Consider the following 20,698-nt stretch of genomic DNA (forward strand, 5'->3'; position numbering starts at 1 on the left):
ACCTCCACCATTCTCCTGCCTCAGACTCCCGAGTAGCCGGGACTACAGGCGCGTGCCACCATGCCTGCCTAATTTTTTTGTATTTTTAGTAGAGATGGGGTTTCACTCTGTTAGTCAGGATGGTCTCAATCTCCTGACCTCGTGTTGTGATCCACCCGCCTTGGCCTCCCAAAGTGCCGGGATTACAGGCGTGAGTCACTGAGCCCAGCCTGGTGAATCAATTTTAATTCTGGCTGGGCGTGGTGGCTGACACCTATAATCCCAGGGCTTTGGGAGGCCAAGGTAGGCAGATCACTTGAGGTCAGGAGTTCGAGACCAGCCTGGCCAACATGGCAAAATTCTGTCTCCTAAAAATACAAAAATTAGCCACCCGTGGTGACGCACGCTTGTAATCTCAGATATTTGGGAGGCTGATGCAGTAGAATCGCTTGAACCAGAGAGACAGAGTTTGTAGTGAGCCGAGATTGTGTCACTGCACTCCAGTCTGGGCAACAGAGTGAGATTGTCTCAAAAAAAATAAATAAAAAATTAAAAAAAATTCTAACACAAGACAAAGGAGCATTTTGATTAAACCAGTATTTATTAACAGCATGCCTGATTCTGCGGAAAGCAGACTTGAACCCTGGTCATTCCTACTCTCAGGGGCAGCATGTTAAGGATAGCAGCCTGCAAGTCTATCTCTTAAACTCCACTTGTGTGTACACCTTGGTGACGTCACTGTACTTGCCTTCAGGGGGCTGGTAGTTAGGGATCGGTGGTGTGTAACATGGCCCTTCCCTCTCAAAGGGGAACAGGTTGGGATCCCGCTTGATGGCCTCAGCATGGAGCTTCGGGGACTCGAGTCGCAGTTCCTCCAGAGCTTCCTGCTGGGCTTCTAGCATGGCCCTGATGGTGTCCCTCTCCATCTTATGCTCTTGCTGCTTGTACAAGGACCACTTCTTCAGAAGCAGAGCTCTCCTCTCAGTCTCCTCAAAGGTGAGCTCCACCTGAGGCCGCTGTCTGCAAAGAAGCTAAGGGTTACCAACCTCACTGGCATGGAAGTCTGACTGCAACTGACGCAAGTATTCCCATTGCCAGACACAGACAGGACTCAGGAGATAAAACAAGTTTGGGACAAATTAAGAAATGGAATGTTGAATGTGGCTGCAGCTGCAGCTGATGCTGGGAACCAAGGTCATTTGCTTTCTGTCAGAAGAACAGATGGTCTGAGGAGACTGGTAGCACTTCTCTGCCCAGGCAAATACTCCCTTGGATGAGAGGTGACTTTAACACCCGCCCCTTTATAGATGGTGCACACTGCTTACAAAATGGCAGCAGGAACTGTTAACCCTGCACACAGTAGAATCCCAACAAATACCAACTAAAGGTATCTGCATGATGAAACAAGAGACCAAGTGTTTTCTACTGTTAGGATGAGGCGAGGGCTTCAGACTCCAGGCCCAAAGGATCAGAAACAGCCAAGACTCCTCATGCATGACAGCAAAAACATGAACTCCAGAGCAGTGCTTAAGCATCTGGATTATTAGATATCTTAAGTTCTCTCCCACCCAGAGCCATTCAAGAGTACCACCCAAGGATGCTTTCTCCTGCTCCCAAAAGCAGCAAGGACTCATTAGGGCCAAGTCAGCTCAAGCCTACTGACCAATTACTATCACAGGTGTGAACTACAGACACCACTACCTGAAGTTGATAGAACTCCTTTGTGCTGAGGACTTCATCCCTAGAGAAGGATCCTTACCTTGCTTTATCCAAGAACTTTACAGGGGTAATAAAATCTTCAATAGGAATTAGCTCTTGACTAGCCTTTTCCAGTTTTCGGATCCTTTTTTTCAAGCGCTCCTTTGCTGCTTGGTCTTTTTTAGGATCTACCTTCTTCTTCTTTCGAAGAGGTTCTGATCTAATAGATAAAGCAAATATTAAACATTTTCCTCTTCAGTCTCATGAACCTACGGAGAGACAAAATGGTAAGTACCCCAAATTGACCTCTCCACTGGGGGAAGGAGCTGTGCATAACTGACTCGTGAGCTCAGCGTGGTGAGGAGGTACTCCACCCCAGAGTACTTGTGAGAACTGTGTGGGTGCCATCAATTACAAGAAACAGTACAAAAGCAGCTGGGCGCAGTGGCTCATGCCTGTAATCCCAGCACTTTGGGAGGCAAAGGTGGGCAGATTGCCCAAGGTCAGGAGTTCGAGACCAGCGTAGCCAACATGGCGAAACCCTGTCCCTACTAAAAATACAAAAATGAGCCAGGTGTGGTGGTGCGCACCTATAATCCCAGCTTCTCAGGAAGCTGAGGCAGGAGAATCACTTGAGCCTGGGAGGCAGAGGTTGCAGTGGGACGAGATTGTGCCACTGCACTCCAGCTTGGGTAATAGAGCAAGACTCTGTCTCAAAAAAAAAAGTACAAAAGCAACAAGGGGCATCAGAGTATAAAATCAGGGGAAGTGTTCCTCTTTACTGCTGGGATTCAGGTGTGCCTTGGGATTACATTCAAAAGTGAAAATACCAAACTGTTGGATTAGGAGCTCATTACTATTAAAATTGATTTGTGGGCCAGGTGTGGGCTGGCCTGTAATCCGAGCACTTTGGGAGGCCGAGGTGGGTGGATCACCTGAGGTCAGGAGTTCGAGAGCAGCCTGACCAACATGGTAAAACCCCATCTCTACTAGAAATACAAAAATTAGCCGGGCGTGGTGATTGGCACCTGTAATCCCAGCTAGTTGGGAGGCTGAGGCAGGAGAATGGCAGGAACCCAGGAGGCAGAGGTTACAGTGATCCAGGGTCACACCACTGCACTCCAGCCTGGGTGACACAGTGAGACTCCATCTCAAAAAAAAAAAAAAAAAGGAAGAATCAAATCCTTTACCATCAAGATTGACTGAATTAAGTATCTAGAAAGAGTCAAGAGTGCCAGATGGAAATACCTTTAATACTTGCATCTTCCCCACACTGTCCAGGGCCTCAGAATGGGCAGGGAAGAGGAAGGCTCATGGAGAAAGAGAAACTTAAGCTGTGTCCTTTAAAACACACAAGAATCCCTTCCAGGAGAACACTTATTTAAACTGCTTAAATTTTAAAAATTACAAACAGCAACCTATGGTATGGAAAATGTTGGAAAGACAGAACTGAGAAACTTTGTAGGCTGTTAATTTTGCAAACCACACATCCAGCAGTCTAGCTTTGTTCTCTACACATCGAATGACACCTATACCCCCAGAAGTCAGGCCCGCGGTTGAGTTTTACCTCATGGGAATGAGTTCCCAGAAAGACAACAATGATGCTCGCTGGTGAGTATTTCTAATGTGCATCTGCCAAGTTCCCAGAGGCCTGAAAGACACAAGAGTATGTATAAATACTGATTCTCGAGACCAGGCGCGGTAGCAAACGTCTGTAATCCTGGCACTTTGGGAGGCCGAGGCGGGTGGATTGCGAGGTCAGGAGTTCAAGACCAGCCTGGCCAAGATGGTGAAACCCCGTCTCTACTAAAAATACAAAAATCAGCCGGGCGTGGTGGCGGGCGCCTGTAATCCCAGCTACTCGGGAGGCTGGGGCAGAACTGCTTGAACCTGGGAGGCAGAGGTGGCAGTGAGCCGAAATCGCGCCACTGCACTCCAGCCTAGGCGACAGTGAGAAACTCTTGTCTCAAATAAATATCTCATTCTCTCCCACTTCACAGGAAAATAAAAAATTACAATGCTCCCGAACCCGGGGCACTTGTAACTACTTGATGTGACAGCAAGGTCAACGTGGGAGACTTTTCAAAATCTTTCGTTCACACCACAGAGGACTTGGGCAGGACCCCTGCTCGCCAGGGTGCTCAGATTTTCATGCGGAAGAGTCATGATCAGATATGGCTCATCCCTGAGATATTCGTGGACTGGGAAGCGAGCAGGGAGCACAGGCGAGTCCCGGCGGTCAGGCGCAAAGACCCCGCAGGCGTCCTGGGCACTCCGCTACCCGGTGGCGTCCGCACTCACCCGCTCGTCGGGCGCAGGGTTAGCGAGACACCTCGCAGCACGTAGGCCGTCATGGCTACCCTCGCCGCTTCCGGGCGTGCGCCCCTCCGCAGTCCGACCCGCGGTGCCCCCTGCTGAGGTCCGTCAGACCAGCCGCCCAGCGCTCAGGCGTTCCGGCAGCAGGGGCTGGGACGCGCTTGTCCCCGCCCCCGACGCAGCCCCGCCTCGGGCGTCCGCTGCGCACACAAGAGCGCCTAGCGTTTCACGCGGCTCAGGGTCCTCCCTTCCGTCCCCGCCCTGGGCAGCGAGTGCGCCTCTGCATCGGGCACTGTCCCGCCAGCCAGGCCCTAGCCGGTTGGTCGGTCTGCGCCCTCGCGCGGGCCTCGACCCTGCAGTGCAACCGGAGCTGCCGAGGGGCGTCCCTCTGCTCCTCCGAGTCCAAATGTTCACGTCTAGGCAAACGGCCCCGATCTTCAATAAACACGTCCGCCCCAGCCTCCCCGACCAGGGTTGGCTCGTTCCCCTCATTCGTTCGAGTCCGAAGCCAGGGTCACATTCCGGCGCCGGCGCGGAGCCTGGCGCTCGCAAGATGCCCAATAGCGCGTGTTGATGAATGACGGAAGCTAGTTAATAAGTCGGACTCAGACTGGCGAGGCAGAGCTGGTGACGGGCGGTCCACGCCAACTGGGCCCCGCCTGCCTCTGCGACCGGCCCGGGTTGCAACTCCAGGCCCCGCTCGCTGTCCGCCGTCCAGGCGAACCGCCCCTTCTGGGGCGCCCGCGCCCGGGCCCGACCCGAAGCCCCTGCCAGCGGAGGAGCCGGGGCGGCCCAGTCCGCGTGGGGAGCGGTTTCCCGCCGGGGCGATTTGGCAGGTGCGCGCCGTGACTTCCGGCGTTGCCCGGGAGCCGCCTGAGGAGGAGCGGCGCAGGGGATGCGGCTGTGGTGGCGGCGGCGGCGGCCGAGCGCGGGGGGCGGCTGTGGCGGCGGAGGGGGGCGCGGGCCGGCGATGGCGCGGCGGCCCTGAGGGCGCGGGGCGGGCGGCGGCCGGAGGGCGGGCGGCGCGGGAGGAAGCGGCGGCGGTGGCTCCATGGCCCGGGCGCGCTGAGGGACCCGGCTCTCGCCTCAGCCCGGCGGCGGCGGCGGCGGCCGAACAATGAAGCTCCTGAAGCCGACCTGGGTCAACCACAATGGTGAGTGCGCGCAGGGGTCGCGGGAGGCCGAGCCCGCAGTCGGGTCGGGGTCTGGTGTCGAGTCGGGGCGCGCGCAAATCCTGCCTGCCTCGCCCCTGACGCCCGGTACCCGGTGCCCAAGCCAAGAAGCCGGCGGGAGCGGACTTTGTCCTCAGCGCGGGGAGGCCGGTGAGCCCCAGCACGTGCTCCGGGTTGACCGCAGCGAAGGCCATCTTCGCCCCTGGCCCTTGCTCTGAGTCTTCCGCTGCCCACCTGTGGTCCTTGGAGGGGCCCCGGCCTGGCTCCCAGGAGCGGGCCTTGGTGCCGGCCAGTGCCTTCCACTGGTCTGCATCGCCCAGGAAGTACTCAGACAGTCCTGAAGGTGAAACCGGGACGAAATCCCCCTTGTGGCCTTTCAATGGCAGGGTAAAGATCTGAAATCTTCAGGAGGGACTGTTACTGCCCCTCTGGATCTGGTGACAGTGCCCCCAGTTGGGGAATTGTGGTCCCTGAATAGGAGGGCTTGGGGGCCCAGGGTCCCCGCCGAAGGATCCACGATTAATGCTGAGCTGGGACGTCAGGGTGAACTAGGGTTGGGCACAGGTGTGTTCTAGGAGAGGGGCTTCCTTAGCTCTGTGGCGGTGGCCTCTAAGCACACCCTTGGGGAACAGACTCATCCGCCCCGTATCTTGACCCTGATACAGAGAGGCTAGTGGTAATCAGTTTCGTCATAGTTCTGCCTTGTTGGCAGAACTGCTGCAAGAGTTGGTGTTTGCTCCCCAGGGAGATGAGAAGAAGCGCACCCCCTCCCCCACCCCACTCTGCTGACAGCACTGTAGCACAGAAATCAACCCAGGGAGACTCCTGCAGCCCAGGGCCTGATTCTGTCCTGTCTCTGACTCTTGACAGGCAAGAGTCACCCTGATCAGGTCACCCTGATGCTGTCTTGTTCCTCATTTCTACTTTGCAGTGCGACTAGAGGGTGCTACCGTTTTCTTTAAGAGCGAGAAGAATAGATACTTTAACGTGGCTTTTTCGTTTTGAATTTGGTCCCATAATGCTCTCTACTACCACAACTAAATTGAACTGATAATGTCTGTGTTCTCTTGCCACCTCTCTCCCTTTCCATCTTATGTGATGTCTTTCCCATTTTTCAGGGACTAGGTGAGGTCACGTGTTTCTTTTGAAACGGTTCATCCTGAGTTACCCCGGTAGATGTGCTGTATCACTGTGTGTTTTGCCCTGCATGGAAGGTGTTGGGGGTACTTTGCATATGCCCCCAGGGTAGGGACTGCCTCAATGCCTTCTGTATGCCCTGCTGCATTGAGCAACCTCTTCCACATGATGGGTATGTGATAAATATTGGCTAAAACAGGTCAGAAAGGTGAGGTTTTCATAATTTATCAAGATGAAGTTAGGTTTACAGTGCATGAAAGCAGAAGTCTTGAGTTTCAGTTTCATTTCTCCTCTTGATCTCCAAGAGCGTTTCCTGATGTGTACTGTGCAGATCTTTCCCTGGAGAACTGGACAAATGTTGTAATTATGAATTATGATGCTTGTGATTAGGAAAGGAAAAATGTTATTATGAACTAGTTTACTGTGTGAAGGTCTGATGGAATTTTTATTTTAAAATGCTTTACCTAAATCAATTTGTGTGAATAGCCTACCCTTCTCCAGCCTCTCCTCTACTGTCATGTAACTTGTTCCTTTTTGATAAGCTCCTTTGCAGGCCAAAAGTTTTATTCTATGTAAACATAAGTAAGTCAACATGCTTAAGTGATGAACTAGGTGCAAATGAATAAGAGACTACACTCAGATCAGCAGCCAAGTGTATCAGCCTGGCAGAGCAAGCACAACAGTGGCCCTTGTTGCTGAGGGCCTCTCTACAGCCCTAGAACAGAGCATGATAATATCTGTTCTAACCACTTCACAGTATGCTCGTGATACTCAGTTGGGAGCGTAGATACAAAAACGCTCCCCAGACTGTAAAGTGCTTTAGAAATCTGAGATAATAAGTAATAATAAAAAGAGGTTGGGCATGGTGGCTCACACCTGTAATCCCAGCACTCTGGGAAGCTGAGGTGGGCGGATCAAGAGGTCAAGAGATTGAGACCATCCTGACCAACATGGTGAAACCCCATCTCTACTAAAAATACGAAAATTAGCTGAGTGTGGTGGCGCGCACCTGTAGTCCCAGCTACTCGGGAGGCTGAGGCAGGAGAATTGCTTGAACCCAGGAGGTAGAGATTGCAGTGAGCCAAGATTACGCCACTGCACTCCAGCCTGGCAGAGCGAGACTCCATCTCAAAGGAAAAAAAAAAGATATGGCGACTCTGGCAGGATGGGATTTAACTTCTTTTAAACTTGTTCTTTGTCAAATTTCCTTTCTTTTAAAATTTCATGGAATGTTCAGAAGGACTGTCAGAGGTAAATTACCACTGCCCTGGAAGAAATGATGCTGGTCTGAATCACTGCTGAGCAGGCCTTTAAAGACTATAGGAATATTGGTGGCTGCTGGGAGCAGGGGCTGCTCAGTCAAAAGCCTAAGGTGTGGGTAGAGGCCAATAAAATTGTGCTTGCTTTTGGAAAGCACATCATTGCACTTTCTGGCTTCCTCGTTCTGTATTCATGTCTCCTATCTCGTGAAGCACGAACATAACTTTTTTTTTTTTTTAATAGAAATGGGATCTTGCAATGTTGCCCAGACTCAAATGCCTGGGCTTAAGGGATCTTCCTGCCTCAGCATCCTGAATAGCTGGGACTACAGGCGTTAGCCACTGTACCCAGCATGAACATAGTTTTTCTGTTTTTCGAGAGTCTAAAGGGGGAAGTAGCAGAGAGCTCAATATTTTTCTCTGGTGTGGCAGGGAATCCATTCAAAGTAGAGAGGGCAGCTATAACAGGGAATGAAGTATTTGTTGAAGTGTAGGTGTGCTATGGTCTTCATTTTCTTGGCTGATAATAGAGAAACCTCTAAGGGAGGGTTTCCCAACTTCAGCAGGTTGACATTTTGGGCCATAAGATTGTGTGATTGTCATCTATGTTATGGAATGTTTCTAGTATCCTTGGCTTCTACCCACCAGGTGCCAGTAGCACTTCACAACCACCACCTAGTTGTATCAACCAAAAATATCTCCAGTCATTGCCAATGTCCACTGGTAGCCAAAATCACCCCTAGTTGAGAAGCACTTGTCTAAGGTTATCAATAAGTTAATCTCGAAGTTGTCACATTGCAGTGAAATGAGCCTTGAGTGTGGAATCAGACTGGGTTCAAAACTGCATCATTTACTAGCTGTAAATTTTTGGACTTATAACTCTACTTCTGAGCCTTGGTAAAATAAAACTTACCACTTCCATTTTATCCTGTGACCAAATATAAAAGATTGTTAAATTGAGATATATAATAATAGCTATCATTTATATAGAAGTTATGTGTGTCAGGTATTGTTCATACATAAACATTTTACTTTGTGTTCTTGGATATAGTATTCTCTATATATTTTATTTTAGAATTGACTGAAATAAGCTTCATTTCTAAGTTAGATTAAGGTCAGAAAGTGAAAACAACTAGGTTTCTGGTTTTAAAGCTTGTAGAAATATGGAGTTTGTATGTTTAGAAAATCTCACTGAGATTCATGACTCTTCCCAACTCTGGACCTTTGCTCCTGAGTTTTTTCTGGAATTCTCATGCTTGGGCAGACAGCTGTCATGCTCAGCTCTTTGGTGAAGCCCATTCTAACCAAGAGGGCCAGGACTGAAAGAACTCTTGTCCACCTTTGGCCTCTGGTTCACACTTTGATGGCAGTGTTACGAAAAGGGATTTGGGAAATTTTCAAGAATAGGATAATTTCCCAGTAATCACATGACCTTATGGTGTGTGTTTTCTCCTGTCCTGCGACTGGATTATTTTTACCCCTACCTTGTGTCATTCTGAAAAGGATTTGAAGCTGTCCTACTGAGACCTCAGCATGAAAATTAAATAATTCAGCTTGAAGGGAAAATGTAGGCAGAATCGTATAATGATAAAGTCAGGAGTGGGTGGGTAAGATCCAGCCTGCTGCCAGAGGGCACTGCAGACCTATGTCTGATAATTGTCAGGGAAAGGATCCTAATGGTGAGGTTATATGATTACAGTGGTTGAGAGATAAACTTGGCAGTTGCTCTAAATCAGTGATTCTACAAGGCAATGTCTAGAGACATTTGTGGTTGTCACAACAGGGTTGCGCAGGGTAAGTGTTGCTGGCATCAAGTGGATAGAGGAGAAATCTACTGTTAAACATCCTATAGCATGCAGGACAGCCCACACATGGAGAATTATCTAGCCCCAAATATCAATAGTGCTAAGGGTGAGAAACCCCGCTCTGAATAAGTTATTTGCCTTTTGGTGTATTTGTCTTATAGTTCCGACTAGACTGTAAGTTTCTTGAGGACAAGAATTTTGTCTTCTGTTTTTGGAATCAGATATCCTGCTCTGGAGTCTCTGTGCCCTGCTGCTTACTAGATATGTGACAAAAAGTTTTTCCATCTCTTTTCCTAATTTGTTCATGAAGTCAATAATTCTTGCCTCACCTGCTCCATATGATAGCTCAGAAAATGCAGATTCTCTCAGCAATTTCTCTCCTGACTTATGCCTGAAGACAGTAGGCTGATTTAGGAGAATAACCAGAGTACATCTGAAGAGTCAGAAGAAAACTGGGTGAGATTTTGCTGTGGATTTTTCACTAATTTATGCAACAAACATTGAACCTAGAAGGTAAGAGTTCTGTGGGGTCCAGGGGTAAATAAGGCTCTCTCTGAATGGAAAGCTGTGTGGAAGATAGATGAGAGAGATTGACATACAAACCGTATTCTAGAATGCAGGGCAGGGGAAACAGGAGCTAGAGGAATAAGCATGATAGCCCAAGGAGGAAGGGTACTTCTCCAGCAAATTCGGGTTTGTGGATGTGTCCTTGGACTGAACCTTGACGTGACTAGAATTGTGAAGGCAGAGAAGGTGCTACAGCACATGAGACCGTCAGGAGAAAAGGCCCAGAGGGTGAAAGCATTTAGGAAAAGACATAGAACATGTTAGGAGGGAGGCTAAACAGGGCAAGAGGGAGAATGGGGCTGGGAGGCAGAGCCTTGCCAGCAGCTTGAACTTCCTTCTTGGGGTTAGGGGAGGAGAGCATTGAGGCTTCTGAGGAAGCTGGATAAAACACCCAACCTGTGTCTTAGGAAGGCCCTGGAGGAGTTAGGAGTTTCCAGCCTTGGTGAGATGCTCAGGGAGACAGGGAGGTCACAGGTGATGGAGGTGAGAAATAGAGAGGCACTAAAGACAGGGTAAAGGTAGAATTAATGGGACTTGGCCATATAGGCAGGTGACTGTAGATTTGGGCCACTCTGAGTTTATTTATTTATTTATTTTATTTATTTATTTTGAGACAGAGTCTAGCTCTGTCACCCAGGCTGGAGTGCAGTGGCATGATCTCGGCTCACTGCAACTTCCGCCTCCCGGGTTCAAGTGATTCTCCTATCTCAGCCTCCCGAGTAGCTGGGATTACAGGCACATGCCACCACGCCTGGCTAATTTTTGTATTTTTAGTATTTGGTATTTAGTATTTTTGTAATTTTAATACATATTTTTGCCATGTTGGTCTGGCTGGTCTCGAACTCCTGACCTCAGGTGATCCACCCGCCTTGGCCTCCCAAAGTACTAGTATTACAGGTGTGAGCCACCGCGCCCAGCCACTCTCTGAATTTTTTTCTTTAATACACTGGAGAAAGAGTATGGATGAAGGCTAGGAAATGGGATTTTCTTAAACATTTGTTTTACTCTAAGGAGTGGTTGAAAAGCTATTTTCATTTCATGAGCAGAATCATAGTTACACAGCTGGGAGGGACTTCTGTGGAGGGTCTGGCCTTGACTACTGAAGCCAAGTAGGAGACCTGCTGCCACTGTGCTGATCTTGGGTCCTGCTGGTGACCAGGAAGAGGATGCTCTGTGTCTGGCTTGACCCCTCCCTTTCCCCAGAGGTTGCCAGCATGTTCTGTTCATCCGGGGTGTTTGCCTAGGGACTGCAGAGGTATCTAGCACATGAACCAGAGGTATGGAATGGGCCCTGGGGACCAAAAATTTATGCAAAGTACATTTTATCATCCTGCCAGAGTCAGCAGCAACACCTGGAAGTGATTGGGATTGTGAACAGTGTGCATATTGTCAAACAGCACAAAAGGAGTGTTGCAAATATTGTAGGGTTGCCTGCCTTGTTCCTTGTTAGCAGAACCCCAATTTTTTTGGTCTGCCTTCTGCAGGCCAAGCTGCTGATAGCCCTAAGCTGGTGTGTGGGTAAGTGCCAAAGATTTGTTGAGGAACAGCTATGTAATGCCATTTCAGCCCTTGAGACTAGGTTCCAGCCCTTGAGTCTGCTGGAACCTCCTAGGGAATTAGATAACAGGAGATGCTTGAAAGGCCAGTCTCTTCTGCTGGACTTTACTAGGTCTGTGTGTAAAAGCCAGCTTTTGACCATGAGGATGGGGCCGACACTGATTACAGAAGAGGAAGACAGAGGGACATGTCTCTTTAAGTTGCTAAATTAATGCACCCTGAAGCTGACCTATCTCAGGACTTGTTATATATGATAGAGGATTACCCTTGAAATTCTCTGTGACTTGCAGCAGTACAGTTTGCAGATGGAAACAGGCTAAGTGAGATGAGGTGACCCCCCGCCCCTAAGATTCCTTTAGAAGTGATGGAGATGTGTTGAGAGTCACACTTAGACTCCAGCCCAAGCCCAGACTTACTCTTTCTAATTTGCTAAGCACTGGCCTCTGTGGTGAGGCTGGCCACTCTGTCCTGGAGAACTTCAAGCCCATTTCCTCCTCAGAAGGACAGCTTTCAGAAACCACGTGGTACAACATGGGACCAGGAGTCTGGTCCCTGGAGCTTGTCCTCTGACTGCTTCTGTAGCCATTCTGAGTGCCTTGGGGCTTCTAACCTGGTAGGTTTCTCCTGAAGTGTGCTTGGTGAGCCTTCTCTGGCATTTGGTTTTCAAGAGTTCCCTGGTTGTGGGGTATCGAGAATGTTTTCAGTGAGAAGCCGAAGGGAGAGGTCTGTGCGCCAGCCTTGGACTTTGGGTCTTCCCCATTGGCCTGATTGGTCCAACTAGGTCATGTGCCCTCTCTTGCATCAGTCATCGTTGCCTACTGGCTTACATAAGGGACACAGTGCATATCTGAATAAAAATGGAGTTGTATTAGATACCTCCCCGGGGGAACATACGCTCCTGGAAAACAGACTTTGTCTTAGCTCATGCCCTTTTCCCAGGGCCAGGAATGGTACTTGGTACACACCATAGTAGTCACTCAGTAAATGTTGAAGGAGTGCTGAGTGCTGGAAGTTGGTGATGGAAAGTGGCTGATAGATGGGCAGCTAACAGTGTCTCTTGTCCTTGGCTGGTAGAGTTGATGTACTGCACATAAACTTCTTGTTCATCCTGGCTGGCTCTTTCTGGTGGAATCTGCTGGCAATTCCAATGATGAGGGGAAACACTCTGCCCAAGCCTTACCCAAGGAGTTCATTTACATGATTCTGTCTTCTGGAGCTTTCCATTTTAGGAAAGGAAGTGGATGAAACAGATAGCAAATGGTTTTAAAACACTCCTGGCAAAAAGAAAACCCATTTAGATTAACATTTGTTGCTCCTCAAAGCATTATCTGCCTCGATGCATTAAAAAAACCTAGGGTAGGCCAATTCCCTGGGAGGCTACCCTGGCAAAAAACCGTTGTGGTGACGACCAGACAGAAGGGACAGGTTCAGGGATAGACCTACATTGAAGCAAACTCCAGGTCTGCTTCATTCTCTAACAGAAGGTCTCACATAGAAAAGACACTTGATAAATTCACTACTGTTTTAAGAACCGAAAATGTATGTGCATGTGTGCGTGTGTGTGTGTGTGTGTGTGTGTGTGTGTGTGTGTGTTTTCAGCTCTTAAAACAGCAGCGAACCAAGCAACATGCCAGGCTCTTGAGGAGCAGCCTGTTATGCATCCTGGCCAGTGAGACTGAGATGGGATCTGCTGGGGGTTTCCTGTGTAAGTGGAAAAGAGATGTGGGAGGGGAGCTTCCTGGTAAGACACAGCGGAATCACAAACAAGATCCTGTGAATTGGAGAAACAGCAGACTTAGAGATGAGGAATGATAAGGCAGAGGCCGGGGATAGACAGGTTTAAATGGGATGCTTTGGCAAAGCCTGAGTGAAAAGGTAGCATTTGAGCAAGGACCTTGTTGCAGGAGTCAAATTCTGAGCTGGAGATTTTTGCGTGCAAGATTATTGGGGAGGGCTCTTGGGATCCACACCAATGAGGGAGGGAGGGAAGCAGGACCAGACAGAGGGAGAAGGCAAGCTGTGATGTAAGCACAGAGAAAGCCACAGCCAGCCCTGCTGGGAGTTCTGGCACTGGGGAAGCCCTTTAGAGTTGTCCTGGATTGGGGTGGGGGACCCAGGCCCTTTACTCCTGTGTCCACAGCCTGGATATAGGCTGTTTTGGGAAGGATACCTGGCCCTGCCAAAGGAGTTCTTCCACTGAGGGCAGGTCTGACCTGGAGAAAGACTCTGCAGGGAGCTGCTGGGGCTGCCAACACTCCACAGATAGCTATGGGAATGTGCTTTAGTCCCTGGAGGGTAGGGACCTGGGCATGATACCTCAGCATTCACTGCAGGCCTGATGGAGATGAGGAAGGTGCCATCTGAGGGAAGACCATTACAGGCAGAAAGAAAAGCTGGAACTTACCTGGAGGGTTTGAGCAGTAGCACGGATGTCATTGTGGTTGGAGCAAGGCAACAGCTATGAGAGAGGAGGCCAGAGAGAGAATACCAGACTGACTGGGAGAGCCTAGTAGGCTACTAGAAGGCCTTGATTCTCCCTGCAAGGGGAGTAGAGAACGACTGTGATCTGACGTGGGTTTTAGAGATCTTTCTGACTGCTACATGGAGACTAGATTCGTTGTGGGGGATTGGGGGAGAGAGGAGCCAGGAGACCAGTTATAACGCTAACTACTGGTAGTAATCCAAGCAAGAGATGGTCTGATCAGGATGGTGATGGCTGTGATGGAGAGAAATGGTTGGAGCTGGTGGGGGAGACTGTGTGTGTGTGTATGTGTATGTAATACATTACATGTATATATGTGTTTATATTTGTGTTTGATATATATTATATATTTTTTATATATTATATATTATATATAATGTATATAACATATATTACATATTTTATATGTATTTTACATATATATAAAAAACACATTCTTTTCAGGTATAATTTACATAATAAAATGTCCAGACCTTAAATGTATAACGTGTTGAATTTTGACAAATTAATGTACTTTGTAACGTGTTCCCTGATAAAGATAAGGAACATTTGCATCTCTCCAGAAAGTTTGAGTTACGGGTATGTTGGGAAAGTAGTGTCAAATATGGGGTATGAGATAAGAGAGAACAGGCCAGGCATGCTGTCTCACACCTGTAATCCCAGCACTTTGAGAGGCTGAGGCAGGCAGATCACTTGAGGTCAGCAGTTCGAGACCAGCCTGGCCAACATGGCAAAAACCCGTCTCTACTGAAAATACAAAAATTAGCCAGGTGTGGTGGTGTGTACCTGTAGTCCCAGCAACTCAGGAGGCTGAGGCAGGAGAATTACTTGAAACCTGGAGCGGGAGGTTGCAGTGAGCCGAGGTCACATCACTGCACTCCAGCCTGGGTGACGGAGCAAGACTCCATCTCATACACACACACACACACACACACACACACACACACAAGAGATAAGAGAGAACAGGAGGATGAGTTCCAGTCTAAGGGCAGAGTTGCTGCCTACTGAGCTCAGTAAGACTGTGAAAGAAGTTAGAAAAAATTAGAAAATGCACAAAGGAAAACACATTGTTAAAACTTTTAATGTGGTCTTTCAGACCATTTGGAAAAAAACAACTGGGTGATTTTGTGATTTTAGAAGACTCATTTAGTGTATGCACATTATACAAGTGTCTGAATTTTTTTAAGACTTTAGCCAAATCTCCATCAGTCACCGTAGCAAATCCAGTGTCTTTGGTGTATAGCCTCCCTTACAGACCTTGCATTGTACAGATAACTGGCATAGCTAAAATGTTGCTGTGCTTTTTTTTTTTTAATTGAGATGGAGTTTTGCTCTCGTTGCCCAGGCTGGAGTGCAATGGTGCGACCTCGGCTCACTGCAATCTCTGCCTCCAGGGTTTGAACAATTCTCCTGCCTCAGCCTTCCGATTAGCTGGGATTACAGGCACGAGCCACCATGCCCAACTAATTTTTTGTATTTTTAGTAGAGACGGTGTTTCACCGTGTCGGCCAGGCTGGTCTTGAACTCCTGACCTCAGGTGATCCACCTGCCTTGGCCTCCCAAAGGGGTGGGATTACAGGCATGAGCCACTGCGCCCAGCCTGCTGTGCATTTTTCACTTAAATAGTATTGTAGGTTTATTGTGTTCTTAATTGTGGTTGTTGTTGAGCTGGCAGATTTTTCCCCCTGTGGAAATGTAGCTTTTAATTTTCTAGTGGAAGTAGGTGGAAGGGACTAGATTTATAGGAGTACATTTTGCAGATAACTTTTTGTTGTTAAATTTAAGGGATATAAGTGCAGTTTTGTTACATGGATATGTTGCTTAGTGGTGAAGTCTGGGCTTTTAGTGCAACCATCACCTGAATGATACACATTGTACCCTTGCAGATAACTTTTTTTTAAGAGACAAGGTCTTACTTTGTCGCTCAGGATGGAGTGCAGTGGCATGACCTTAGTTCACGGCAGCCTTGAGCTCCTGGGCTCAAGTAGTCTTCCTGTGCAGATAGTTTTTAGGGAATACATCTGTTCCACAAAATGAGAGGGGAAAGAAGTATAAAGAAACAGAAATGCCTTTTACCAAAACTTTTTTTTTATTTTCTTTTCTTTTTTTTTTTTTTTTTTGAGACAGTTTCTTTTTGTTGCCCAGGCTGGAGTGCAGTGACGTGATCACGGCTCACTGCAGCCTCAACCTCCTGGGCTCAATAGATCCTCCCGCCTCAACCTCCTGAGTAGCTGGGACTACAGGCTTGCACCACCACTCCTGGGTAATTTTTGTGTTTTGTTTTGAATTTGTTTGTTTTATTTTGAATAGATGGGGTTCACCATCTCTACAAATTCTCTCGAATTCCTCAGAGCAAGTGATCTGCCTGCCTTGGCCTCCCAAAGTGCTGGGATTACAGGAGTGAGCCACTGTGCCCAGTCTCAAAACTTTGTTGATCATATGTTGGCAGATGCTTCAGGAGAAGTGATTAAGGTCTCCTACATGATATACCTGTGACATTTTTCCACTTTAATTTGTGGCGTGCGTGCGCGCGCGCACACACACACAATGGTTGTATGGTGCAACAGCTTCCTTCCTGTGCTGTTTTCAGTCTCTTAGGCATCTGACACCTATGAGATATCATTGTGTTGTGCTTACTAAAGAAGATGGGGATACGTTTTTGTGGTCGAAAGTGGTAGAGATAACAGCAGCAGATGACTCTGTGAACCAGCCAAGGGTGTGCTTCCCACCTGCAGGCAGTTGGTGAAATCTGTGTCCCTACAGCAGGAGATCAGGAGCCTGCCTTCCGAAGATTGTTACACAGGTGATACTGAAGGTGTGTTTGAATGCAGTGCTTCTGTCATGAGCTTTCTCTAGCCATTCAACAGCAACAAGTATTTATTGTTGTGCCTGTTATGTACCAAGCCACAGCTCTGGGTCCTGAGGATGAATTAATGAATAAAACAGACAAAAGAGCTGATCTACTTACTGGAGTTTACATTCTAGTGGGCAGAGTAGACAGATACAATAAAGGAAATTAGTATGTAAGAAATTCCCGAGGAAACAAATAGATCAGGACTAAGGGGATTTGTTGTGCCATGTTGGGGAACTAATCCTTTAAATCAGAGTTGTTAGGGTAGACCTCAGTATGAGGATGACATTGAGCAAAGACCTGAAGGAGGCAAGGAAGAGTCAGTACAAGGTCCAAGATAGGAGTGCATCTGGTACAGTCCAAGAAAAGAGTAGGACCAGTGATGGTGGGGGTTAGTAGGAGATGAGGTCAGAAAAGTTGTGGGGGGGTGGGGTGGCTATTGTGCAAGGGTTGTTGGCCTCTCCTCTCAAGGTCTGGCCTTAACTGTGTTGGGGCAGACAGTGGGTAGGGCAGGTTTGGTGGAAAGATCAGACCGTTATAGAGAAGATCACGGTGAGGTGTCTAGAAGGCAGTCAGCCGTAGGAGTTACTTGCATATAGGTCACATTCGTGTGTTTCGCTGATGAGTTTCTCCAGAGGGATTGCTGCTTATAGAGTGTGCATATTGTCACCTGCACATGAAAAGAATCGTTTTTATTATGACCTAACCTCTGGTATTTGGATATTTACCTCTACTGCCTTATATGTTAGTACACACATGTATATATCGTTTTTTAAAAACAGGCCGTGTGTGTGTGTGTTTGTTTATTATCGAGATGATTATAGATTCACACCCAGTTGTATGAAATACTGAGAAGGCACTTCTGGCCTTTGCCCGGTTTCTCCCAATGGTAACATTTTGCAAAACTGTAGTTGACATTGACATATGCTACCTATTTTTTTAAATTTATTTCCCCAGTTTTATTTGTACTTATTTGTACATGTGTATGTTTAATTCTATACAATTTTGTCACCTGTGCAGGCTCATGTATTTACCACTGCAGTCGAGATGCTGAACAGTTCCAACAATTTTTATATATTTTTTATTTTTTTGAGACGTAGTCTGGCTCTGTTGCCCAGGCTGGAGAGCAGTGGTGTGATCTTGGCTCACTGCAAGCTCCGCCTCCCGGGTTCATGCCATTCTCCTGCCTCAGCCTCCCGAGTAGCTGGGGCTACAGGTGCCTGCCACCACCATGCCTGGCTAATTTTTTTACGTATTTTTAGTAGAGACAGGGTTTCACCATGTTAGCCAGGATGGTGTTGATCTCCTGACCTCATGATCCGCCTGCCTCAGCCTCCCAAAGTGTTGGGATTACAGGCGTGAGCCACTGCACCCCGCCTACAATTTTTATAATTACACCCACCTCCCTCCTACACTCCTCCATTTTATTTATTTTTATTTTTGGTTTTGTTTGGTTTTTATTAGCATTTTAAAAATTGTGGTCAAATACACACAATATAAAATTTACTATCTTGATCATTTTTAAGTATGTAATTCAGTACTGTCACAATTCACATTATTGTGCAACCAATCTCTGGAACATTTTCATCTTGCAAACCTTTATACCAGTTAAGCAACACCTCCCTATTTTCCCCTCAACTCAGACCCTGGCAACCACCATTCTACTATGTGTTTCTATGAATTTGACTACGTAGATAGCTCATATAAGTGGAATCCTACAATATTTGTCTTTTTTCACTTACCATATTGTCTTTGAGGTTCATCCACATCGTAGTGTGCATCACAACTACTTTCCTTTTTAAGGCTAAATAATACTCCATTGTATGGATATACCACATTTTGTTCATCCATTCATTGGTCAAGGGACACTTGGGTTGCTTCCACTTCTTTACTGTAGTGAATAGTGCTGCTATAAACATGGGTGTACAAATAGCTCTTCAAGACCCTTCTTTCTTTTGGTTATATACCCAGAAGTATAATTGCCAGATCACATGGTAATTATATTTTTAACAAGGGTTACAATTTCTGTACACCCTCACCAACACTTCTTTCCTGAGGTTTTTTGTTAGTAGCCATCTTTTTTTTTTTTTTCTTTTTTTTTTTTGAGACAGAGTCTCACCGTGTCACCAGGCTGGAGTGCAGTGGCAGGATCTTGGCTCACTGCAACCTCTAAACCTCTACCTCCCAGGTTCAAGTGATTCTCCTGCCTCAGCCTCCCAAGTAGCTGGGACTACAGGCACACGCCACCATGCCCAGCTAATTTTTTATTTTGAGTAGAGATGGGCTTTCACCATGTTGGCCACGATGGTCTTGATCTCTTGACCTTTTGATCCGCCCACCTTAGCCTCCCAAAAGTGCTGAAATTACAAGCATGAGCCACCGCACCCAGCCATTAGTAGTCATCTTGATGGATGTGAGGTGATACGTAATTGGGGTTTTGACTTGCATTTTTCTACTGATTAGTGATGTTGACATCTTTTCATGTGCTTGTTGGTCATTTGTATATCTTTTTTTTTTTTTTTTCAAGATGGCGTCTCACACTGTCACCCAGGCTGGAGTGCATTGGCATGATCTCAGCTCACTGCAACCTCTGCCCCCTGGGTTCATGCGATTCTCCTGCTTCAGCCTCTAGAGTAGCTGGGACTACAGGCACCCACCACCATGCTCAGCAAATTTTTGTGGTTTTAAAAGAGACAGGGTTTCACCATGTTGGCCAGGCTGGTCTTGAATTCCTTACCTCAGGTGGTCCACCCGCCTCAGCTGATCCACCCGCCTCAGCCTCCCAAAGTTCTGGGATTACAGACGTGAGCCATCGCACCCTGCCTCATTTATGTATTTTCTTTGGAGAAATGCCTGTTCAAGTTATTTGCCCAATTTTGAGTCATGTTGTTGAGAAGTTTTTGTTGTTGTTGAGTTTTAGGATTTCTCTATATATTCTGGACATTAATCCCTTATCAGATATGTAATTTGCAGATATTTGTCCGATTCTATAGGTTGCCTTTTTATTCTGTTGATATTTTCCTTTGATGCACAAAAGTTTTAGATTTTGATAAAGTTCAGTTTATTTTTCTTTTATTGCCTGTGCCTTTGGTCTCATATCTAAGAAATTATTGCCAAATCCATGGTCAGATGCAGTGGTGCAACGCCTGTAATCCTAGCACTTTGGGACGTCAAGGTAGCAGATCGCTTGAGTTCAGGAGTTTGAGACCAGTTTGGGCAACATGGTGAAACCCCATCTCTACAAGAAATACAAAAATTAGCCAGGCGTGGTCGTGCACTCAGTCCCACTACTCAGGGGACTGAGGTGGGAGGATTGCTTGAGCCTGGGAGGTCGAGGCTGCAGTAAGCCAAGATCATACCATTGCACTCCAGCCTGGGTGACAGAATGAGGTGCTGTCTCAAAAAAACAAAAGAAAGAAAGAAAAAAGAAGAAAATATTACTGCCAAATCCAATCTTGTGAAACTTTTCCCCTGTGTTTCCTTCTAAGATATATATGCAGGTCTTTGATCCATTTTGGGTTAATTGTATATGGTACAAGATAGGGATCCAACTTCTTTCTTTTGCATGTGCAGTTTTCGCAGTACCATTTGTAAAGGAGACTGTTCTTTCCCCATTGAATGGTCTTGGCCTCTTGTCAAAATCATTTGACCATATATAGAAGGGCTTATTTCTGGGCTCTGTATTCTGTTGTTCTGGGTGTCTGTCTATGCCTGTACTTCACTGTTCTGATTACTGTAGCTTTGTAGTAAGTTTTGAAAGAAGGAAGTGTGAGATCCCCAACTTTGTACTTTTTGAAGATTCTTTTGACTGTTCAGGGTCCTTTAAGATTCCGTGTGAATTTTGGGATGGATTTTTTTTTTTTTTATTTCTGCAG

General features: G+C 47.1%; 2 protein-coding genes across 3 annotated transcripts in view; one reads left to right on the plus strand and one right to left on the minus strand.

Moving 5' to 3' along the window:
* Positions 1-561: 561 nt before the first annotated feature.
* Positions 562-4,741, minus strand: MRPL40 (mitochondrial ribosomal protein L40). Its single transcript, XM_007975046.3, has 4 exons — positions 3,979-4,741; positions 3,245-3,328; positions 1,739-1,897; positions 562-999 (listed from the first exon to the last, which is right to left on the minus strand). Exons 1-4 carry the CDS (start codon positions 4,029-4,031, stop codon positions 675-677), a joined length of 621 nt encoding a protein of 206 aa, XP_007973237.1. The 5' UTR covers positions 4,032-4,741; the 3' UTR covers positions 562-674.
* A 2-nt stretch (positions 4,742-4,743) lies between these two features.
* Positions 4,744-20,698, plus strand: part of HIRA (histone cell cycle regulator) — a 101,553-nt gene continuing 85,598 nt past the window's right edge. The window contains exon 1 of one of the 2 annotated variants that reach the window (XM_073007026.1): positions 4,744-4,829. Coding sequence is in view for 1 of the 2 variants with exons in the window: in XM_007975048.3 (XP_007973239.2) it covers positions 5,111-5,147 (37 nt within the window). In the remaining variant the exon portion in view is untranslated. Of the gene's footprint in view, positions 4,830-4,849; positions 5,148-20,698 lie in introns of those variants that run through there. The other variant, XM_007975048.3, reaches the window with a different exon arrangement.

This window comes from Chlorocebus sabaeus, chromosome 19 (genome assembly GCF_047675955.1).
Source record: "Chlorocebus sabaeus isolate Y175 chromosome 19, mChlSab1.0.hap1, whole genome shotgun sequence".
Taxonomy (NCBI): domain Eukaryota; kingdom Metazoa; phylum Chordata; class Mammalia; order Primates; family Cercopithecidae; genus Chlorocebus; species Chlorocebus sabaeus.

Coding starts and splice junctions, on each gene's coding strand:
- MRPL40 (XM_007975046.3), bottom strand. CDS start 4,031: ATGACGGCCTACGTGCTGCGAGGTGTCTCGCTAACCCTGCGCCCGACG. Junction 3,329..3,978: donor ACCCTGCGCCCGACGAGCGG/GTGAGTGCGGAC, acceptor TGTGTCTTTCAG/GCCTCTGGGAACTTGGCAGA. Junction 1,000..1,738: donor AAGTTCTTGGATAAAGCAAG/GTAAGGATCCTT, acceptor GCTTCTTTGCAG/ACAGCGGCCTCAGGTGGAGC.